At 37.8% G+C, this 8,278-nt stretch overlaps 1 protein-coding gene across 1 annotated transcript; it reads right to left on the bottom strand.

Moving 5' to 3' along the window:
- Positions 1-321: 321 nt before the first annotated feature.
- Positions 322-5,941, bottom strand: LOC309685182 (nucleosome assembly protein 1-like 1; the record flags this gene model as incomplete). The annotated part of the gene is made up of 6 exons (XM_082500993.1): positions 322-1,046; positions 2,870-2,920; positions 3,311-3,343; positions 4,334-4,456; positions 5,696-5,715; positions 5,796-5,941. Coding segments are annotated over 6 exons (409 nt in total), but the record flags the coding sequence as incomplete, so codon positions are not given.
- Between the last annotated feature and the right edge of the window lie 2,337 nt (positions 5,942-8,278).

Raw genomic sequence — 8,278 nt, 5'->3', positions numbered from 1 at the left:
TAACCAATGCCTTAGAGTTAGGCACAGCAACATTGAAGTCCTTTATCAGATCTAGACCCACTTCTAAAAACTTGTCTTCTCCAAAATGGCAGTGTTGACCAATCACCAAAACATCTAGCTCAGATTCACAAGTATCACACTGCAAGTGGAAAGTATGGATCAAACTTTCCAAACTATCGTGTTTGTTTTTAAAATGCTATATAATTAATTTTTCAGTAACTCTCAACTTTTGTATCTAGTAAAAAGTGAACTGCAGCATGAAAGATATGCCTTACCAATTTACACATGCAAATACACACATCATAATAAAACAAGACTAGCTTCTGAAAATACTAGGTTTTATTCACACCCCAGTGGTAAACAATAACCTTAATATGATGACTAGGTTTCTTTTGTAGATCACTATGTCACATAAAATACAAAACCCATAGCATAAACAAGCTGACAGTTATGAATGTTTAATGTGGTCTCGTTGGAAATTAAACAAGTTATACTAGTCTTCTCAAGTAGTCAAATTCAAAATGCATCATCATCTCCTAGTTAGTACAAGTCACTGCCATTTCTATAACAAAGTAATGAAGGCACAGCTAGTGCAAGCAGACTTAAACCCGTTCAGACTACTGGGCTGAAAAATACTTTGGTTGGTTCTTCAGGAGAGAGTTTTCTCTAAACAAATATTGGTCTCAGTTAACAGTTCTGATAATCTTCACAGCTGCAGTCTAATAGCTACATGACAAAGACTTCACAAGAACCAAACTATGTAGCAATGAATTAACATTCATGCTTTAAGGGATTTACTGCATTCTACATATTGGCAGAAAATTATACTGTTAAAATGCTAGGTAGATTGAACCTACATTTTAAACTGGTTCTTATGTGTTTGATTTCTTTTTTTTAACAAATTGGTTACTTAATTCTACCAAGATACAAAACATAAGGCTGTAAGTAACTAATAGTTGTGTTTAGGCTATTACAGTGCAGGTAATCCTCAAGGCCACATACACACTGCTTCACTGCTGCTTGCATTCTGCTGGGTTTTGATCCTTCTGTTGAGGAAAAAAAGGAAATATCAGTTTATAGATATCCGTGTTTTAAAAGAGCTACTAATATTGCTAAGCATACTTTCTTAAGTTCCAGTATTCAGGTTCTTCTTTCATCTTTTCCTTCAAGCTAACCGCCTAGTATTAGCAGCACCGCTGCCTTTGAGTGTAGCAACGTCCACAATGCATTTATTCTGGCTTTGTTAGGGTATAGGTATATGCAAAACATACATAAATATATACATGTTTACAAAAATCTGTTCAGAACTAGTGTGGTGGGATACTCTGAAAGACACCAAAACCGGAAAAAGGAAGAGGAGAGTTATGCATAGTTGCAAACAACCCGGCTCAGAAGAAGCATTGAGGCCTTCTACACAGTTTGGGGCAAAAGAAACTTCTTGTGGTCAGTAACAAGGGCACGGCCTTACTCTGGAACCCACTGTAGAGCAGTGCAGTGAAACACCAAATCACGGTATGTTCTTAACGCTCTGGAAACAATCATCTTTTGCAATAAATCCCAGTTGTTAGAAAATTCCAGCGTGAAAAATTTCTTGTGTTATATTGAAACAGACAACCAACAATATCTCACAGTAACATGGGAATTTAAGGAAAAGGCTTTTTGGGGGCAGAGTTCAGTTGTAAGTTTTACTCCATTACCTTGGTCTGGATAGCTATTCTATGACCACAGTGCTTTAAGAAATTCACCTGGCTCTCAGCCTGAGATCAGCTGACAACTATTTATTCTTGTGTCAATACACTATAGTACCACTACTGCCTCTAGGCCTCTGGCAGTTCTGAAACTGAGCATACCGTCTTGCCCTGTCTCAGTTCTGTTTAGCCTCGAAAAGCAATCTGAAGTGGTAGAAATAGGCCCATCTTGCAGCTGTTTGATTCCAAAGCTTTATTGAATAGGAAGTAATTTGAATACACTATATCAGATGAAAACATCACCAACAGGTTGTACATTTCCATTAACAGTTCTATACCCTGCACCCTTCTAGGTACAATGCTAGGATTATGTAATTCCTTCAATAGTACTTTGATTGTAGCTCAAGCCATTCCTGTTGAAAAATATGCTGCCTCCTCATTGGAAATTGCAAACACATTTTGCAGCAGACATTTTCAGTTCACACAGGCTTCATTTTCATGACTGCAACTTTCCCCTACCACCACCAGAAACTTTCAGGTGGCCAAATGTGCCTTTCCCTCAGCCAGGAAAAAGCACTCAGTGGCTCAGAACCATTTTTCCAGCAAACTGAGCCTGGCTAGTCATCTGCCCTTCCCATGGAATAAGGAAGCTGCCAGTTGCTCTTGGTTGTTCACATTTTAGCACTTGGCTGTAGATGCATTCCTGAACCTTGACTTCTGCTATCTCAAGCAATAAAAGACTTGCTATTATCTACCCTGAAAAAAACTGTTTCGTACTCTGCTGTGTGACAAATTGTATTCAGCTTGTGATAAATTCCCAAAACCTGAACCTGGATTACACAGTTCTCTTCGTGCCCTTACAACCACTACAGAACATTTTCATCATTAGCAGCAACTTGCTGCAAGACAAGTTTATAGAAACCCAAGCCATACTAATTTCAGTGCTCAAAGCCAAAAGTTACTTTTACAAAACGGTTCTTGGAGAAAGAACTTTAAAATAGTTGCTCTACCAATATTAGTCTGTCAGAACTGGGACTGAAACAGTCTCAGCCAAAACATACTCACCATTAGCAACCAACCTTTGATTAAATACTTAAAATAAAAATCAAGATTTAACCAATATAAAATTTTAAGTGCGTGTATGCACATGCAAGCTTCAAACATTCTTTTTAATTCCTTACTTTTGGGTCATACTCAGGATCATTTTCTTCATCTGCTTCTTCTTCCCCCTCCTGAAAGAAAACACTTGTTTATATTTCTCTAGCTTACCCACATTCAGCTTCCTGAGCCATTTTCAAGAAAATTCAGATTAAATTCTACTCTTAAATACACTAATTGCCACTAAGTTATGCATATGGTATTAGCTTACCCTCCACAAAGCATATCTTTTGACATCAGTCACAACCTTATTTGTAAGACACCTTAGGGTTGTCTTCATTTGATTTTTTTTGTTTTGCCTTTTTTTTTTTTTAATATCCACCCCAGATCTGCAAAACAATGTGTTGTATCTTCCATTCATAAATACTTAAACTTAGTGTCCAGAGCATTAAAAAACTAAAGGAACTCTGATTGCAGATAAACTAAAGGGAAACGACTTAAATCAAGGCCATCTGTCAGCTTACCTCATCATCTGCCTCTTCACCTTCTTCGTCATACTAGAAAAGAAAATAAATGTTTTTGATAGCGTCATAAATACAGACATAAATGGTTCAAGCACAGCCAGATAACTCAAATAGATGCTAGAGACCACACAGGATTGTGCTCTAAGAGAGCTTCCTAAGCCTGACAGATTTAAAAATGCTTTATGCATCAGCATGAACAACGTTCAACATCTTAAGCCATGCTCTGGCAGAGAAAACTGTCGACCTTAAGCTCCTTACATCCAACACTGGAAGAGCTTATTAGACTGTGATAACACTTCTGGCCAGCAGGGCGTCTCAAAGCCTAAGGAAACCTGTACAGTCAGTCACTTCACTCTTCCACCTCCCTGAGGCTACGGGTTACCATTTTACATTATAAAAACAAATTTCAAGACAGGACTTGGACAAATCAAACCATCCTTGTTGGTGCAGAGGCAAGCAAATTTTATCCATATAAGTTCTGGGGTTTTGTGGTTTGTTTTTCAAGCTTAGCTCCTTTAAAGCACTTAATTCAAGCTTTTGCAGAGCTTGCTTTGAGTATTTTGGCATGCTTTGAATGTGCTTATCTATCATTTTTTTAAGAGGAGTGCCCTCCTGAAAGGATCAGGCTTGAATTTTAAAGGAACTTGGTAGCCCAGTATCACTGTATGCACAAAGAACAGTCCAAGCACCGAAATAGAATTTGTTCTCTGGCAGCTCATTATACTTCTACAGAAGTACTGGGTGCCCCACTGCAGGAATGTCTTACACACAAAATTCAACTCAGGCATCCTCTTAGTGTTCAGCTTGTACCATCACTTCTGCCACAAAACTCTGAAGTCACTACTTCAAAGATGAAATACCATCGTGCTGCTCTTTACTGAACACTCTAGGAAGCTCAGCTGAAACTAATGTTGCTACATCCCATTCTAAGGATATCAACTTTATAAAAGTCAGAAATTACCCAAAGTCTTTAAGCAACTTTATTTCAAAGTTTTTTGCATTTTAAAAGAACATTATACTTACATCATCATCATCATCTTCAATAGCTTCTCCTGTGAAGTACAATACTGATCGGGGAACTATACGTTCACGCAAGAAATGACCTATTTCAAAGTCTGCAGCAAGGATTGCCTCAGCATCATCATCCTGCATAAAACAACATTATTTCCTAAACCATAAGCTGATAACTACTTTTTACACAAAAACACAAGTTGCACAGTTTTTGATTTGTCAGATTTATACAAATCCCATGTGCTGACTTTTTTTTTTTTTTTTTGCTTCAGGACTTGCTTTATAGAATTGAAATTGTGGAGTTATTGTTACTTGAAACAGCCTACCTGCATTATGCAGTGGGGGGTTGCCTCTTCAGTAAGCTTAATTGTACAAAATTCTGGAGTTTAAGTTCTATTTTTTTTCCTACCTTCAACTTGCTTTTAAGTAGAAAATTTGTTTAATACTTCCCATAGACTCAGTTTGTATGCACAACACCTTTAAGAAGTAAACACTAGCCAGCTGAGCCTATCTAATTAAAAATTTTACAAGCTACTTGTGATTCCTACAGTGCATCACCTCCATGATTCCCATTAAGCAAGCTATTGTGAAGCACCTGAACACCTAAAAGCATTCTCCAATCCAGTCCTAGGTTTTTACTCCTTTTGTTTACACACCAAGTGTTCCGCTGTCTCCCATTTGAGATATCTTCAAGTCAAAAAGCTGGATTTTTTGATTTTAACATTATGAATGTACAGCTTTTAGTGTCCACACCAACTGCAATTCTAACAGCATGCTTCTGGAGGCTTTAATCAGATTTCTCATGTGAGTTTCATGATGTATTCAGCACTGTTAAGTGGTTTTGGTAGTTTTCCTCCTTACAAAAACATGGCTTAGGGCCACAGAGTTTTCTACTAGCAAGCACACACAAGAGTGGGCCCTTGCAGTTTTCTATTTTTGTTTTATTACTTTCTCCAAGAGTTAATAGCTTAAGAATTCTTTAACAGCCTAAAATACAAACCAGATACATGCAGCCATTATAGATCATCCAAACGGTGCCCAAAGGGAGAGACTTACACCACCCATTAGACCAAAGGCTAATAAAAAAGATCACTACGTTTGCACAATCTAAAAATTCACAAGGTAGCTTTCAGGAAGGATAACCTGTTAAAGTTTACTAAACTGAACTCTACCATCCAATTCCACAAATACTCCTTCTAATAAAGAAAATGCAAATACATACTCTTCGTCATAAGTATTCTCAGTTAAATACAGAAACAGTTAAAGCTGAAGCTGTTTAACAAATTCCCAATTTCAAAAACTTTGTACATAACAGCATGAAGTCTTCTATTGGTGTTTTCCCTCCACCCCCTTATTTTAAATAAGCCAACTTACCAGGTCTCCACTTTCAGGAACTGCAGAAAGAAGAAGAAACAAGTGAGTGAAGTATATATTACATTTAAAGTTAATGCAGATAAACTAATGTTAAGTTTACCTTCAGGAGGACTAAAAAAGTTGAAGAAAGAGTCATTGGAAATAGTTTTTGTCACTGTTCTAACTGTTCCGCGACCCTTATGTTTCTGCTTCTTCTTAATGGTTTTCAAAGTAACATTCTTTCCTTTTTTCCAGTCTATTTGGCAACTGGAGAGGAAACAAAGAAAAAACCAACAGCTCCAACTTAATACCATTTTCCTCATTACAGGTACCTACGGAGACTATCACAACTGCAAGGGATACAGTGAACACAAAATATTGAGGTAGTATTTATTCACTGCTATCTTTTCATTACTTTAAACTTGAGAACAAAACTAACAGGTTCATTTTAGGATTGAAGGTTTTTTCATCCAGAAGTTTCTGCTTCCCCCACTCAATCTCTGAAAAACTAATTTTCATCTGCTACCAAGTTCTACTGCTCAAAGAATGGTGTCACATCATTTTTAGTGCTACCTATCCATTATTAAGTAATGTCATATTCAGTCAATGCAATATGCCAAGGTTTACCACACATTGTAATAAATAATCCCCTAAAATAATGCAGGTGAGTAGTTTCTGGTTGCTTTTTAGTAGTTTTTTTTGGGTTTTTTTGTTTGTTTTTTTTTTTTTTTTTTTTTTTTTTTTTAACTCTATCCTGCTAAGTCATACCCACAGGCTTGTCTGACACCCACACAGAATTCTGGGGACACGTAAATGAAGAAGTCACATCAATAAGACCACCCACATATGCAGAAGTTTCTGATTAGATTCCTTTAAAGACTCAAAGGAAAGAGGTGAGTTGTTTTGGGATAAGAAGAGGCTGTCTCAGTTAAGACACAAAACAAGGACTAAGAATAAATCATTTTCACAAAAGCAGAGAATCATCTTACAGCAACTTCTGCCAGGATTTATGCTTTTCAAAAACAGTCCAAACTAGAGAAGACAAAACACTTAAGACTAAGTCTTACAGGACATTTGCAAAAATATACTACATTAAGTGACTGGAAAATGAAGTGGTAAATAAAAGTGTCAGTAACTGCACAATAACATATGGGTAAACCCAACCTTGACTATGCAGTGGATAGGCTCTAAATTAGTTATCATCACTCAGAAGAGCAGTCAGAATGCTAGAGACATTAACACAAAAGCAACTGAACAGGTCATGATGCACAGAACCCTGCTGTACTCATAAGGCTAATTATGTACAACTTGGGTTTCTTTCATCCTTCTGTTCACAAGAGAAGGGACATGTACAGAATAAAAAGATTATTTAGTCTGAGGAATAACAGCTAATTTCAAACAAAAGACATCAGAGAAAGCAGTGTGACAGATCTTTAAAATCATGAGGAGCCTGTAGAATAGGAGATGACTGTCCTCCATTTCTCAAATAGATCAACTGAAAGACACTTGGAGGCAAATATTCAAGTTATACAACAAACTGGACAACTGGAATATAGAAAGTAAAACTGTAATAGACTTCCTAAAATGCTGCATGTCACAAATACAAAAGTATTAAGAGAAGTGATCAAACAAGTTTTGAAAAAAAAAAAAAGCAGCTGTCAAGGCGTACAAAGAAATAACACCATACATCTTCCAATTCAGCTTTAGTGATTGCAGAACAGCAGTTCTACACAAATACTGATTTTTTTATTTATGTGCATATATAAGTAGATATATTATATATGCTTTAAGGATAGCTACCATAGAGGGCAGGAACATGCATAAGAAGCCACAAAAGGAAGGCAAAAGAGCAGCACGGCCAAGTCAAGTCCTGCTGGTCAAACTAATGGGCAAGAAGGAAACACACAGGCAGTGGAAGCAGGGACCAGTATCCTGGGATGAGTATAGGGACATTGCCCAGTCGTGTAGGGATTGGGTCAGGAAAGCCAAGGCACAGCTAGAGCTGAACTTGGCAAGAAACAAAGAATAATAAACAGTGCTTCTATAGGCTTGTCAATCAGAAAAGGATGGTCAAGTATACTCCCCCAATGAACACAACTCATAACAACAGATGAGAAGGCTGAGTTACTCAACAACTTTTTTGCCTCAGTCTTCACTGGAAATCTCCCTAAACTGAAGAGATACGGATTTGATAGGTGGACTGTTTGGTGGATGAGGATTTGGTTGGATGGTCACATCCAGAGGTTAGTGGTCAATGGCTCAATGTCCAGATGGAGATCAGTGGAGTGGTGTCCCTCAGCAGTCTGTATTGCAACCAGAACTGTTTAGTATCTCCATTAATGACACACAGTGGGATCAAGTGTAGCCTCTGCAAGTTTGCAGATGACACCAAATTGGTTGACATGCCTGTGACTGACATGCCTGAGGGACAAGATGTTATTCAGAGGGACCTGGACAAGCTCAAGAAGTGGGCCCATGTGAACCTCATCATGTTCAACAATAAGGCCAAGTGCAAGGTCCTGTACCTGGGTCAGGGCAACCCCCAGTATCAATACAAGCTGGGGGATGAAGGGATTGAGAGCAGCCCTGCCAAGAAGGACTTGG

The sequence above is a fragment of the Vanellus vanellus genome (genome assembly GCF_965231255.1).
Source record: "Vanellus vanellus genome assembly, contig: HAP1_SCAFFOLD_1750, whole genome shotgun sequence".
NCBI classification, from domain to species: domain Eukaryota; kingdom Metazoa; phylum Chordata; class Aves; order Charadriiformes; family Charadriidae; genus Vanellus; species Vanellus vanellus.
Note: the sequence above shows the minus strand (reverse complement) of the source record. Positions and strands in the feature narration are given on the sequence as shown.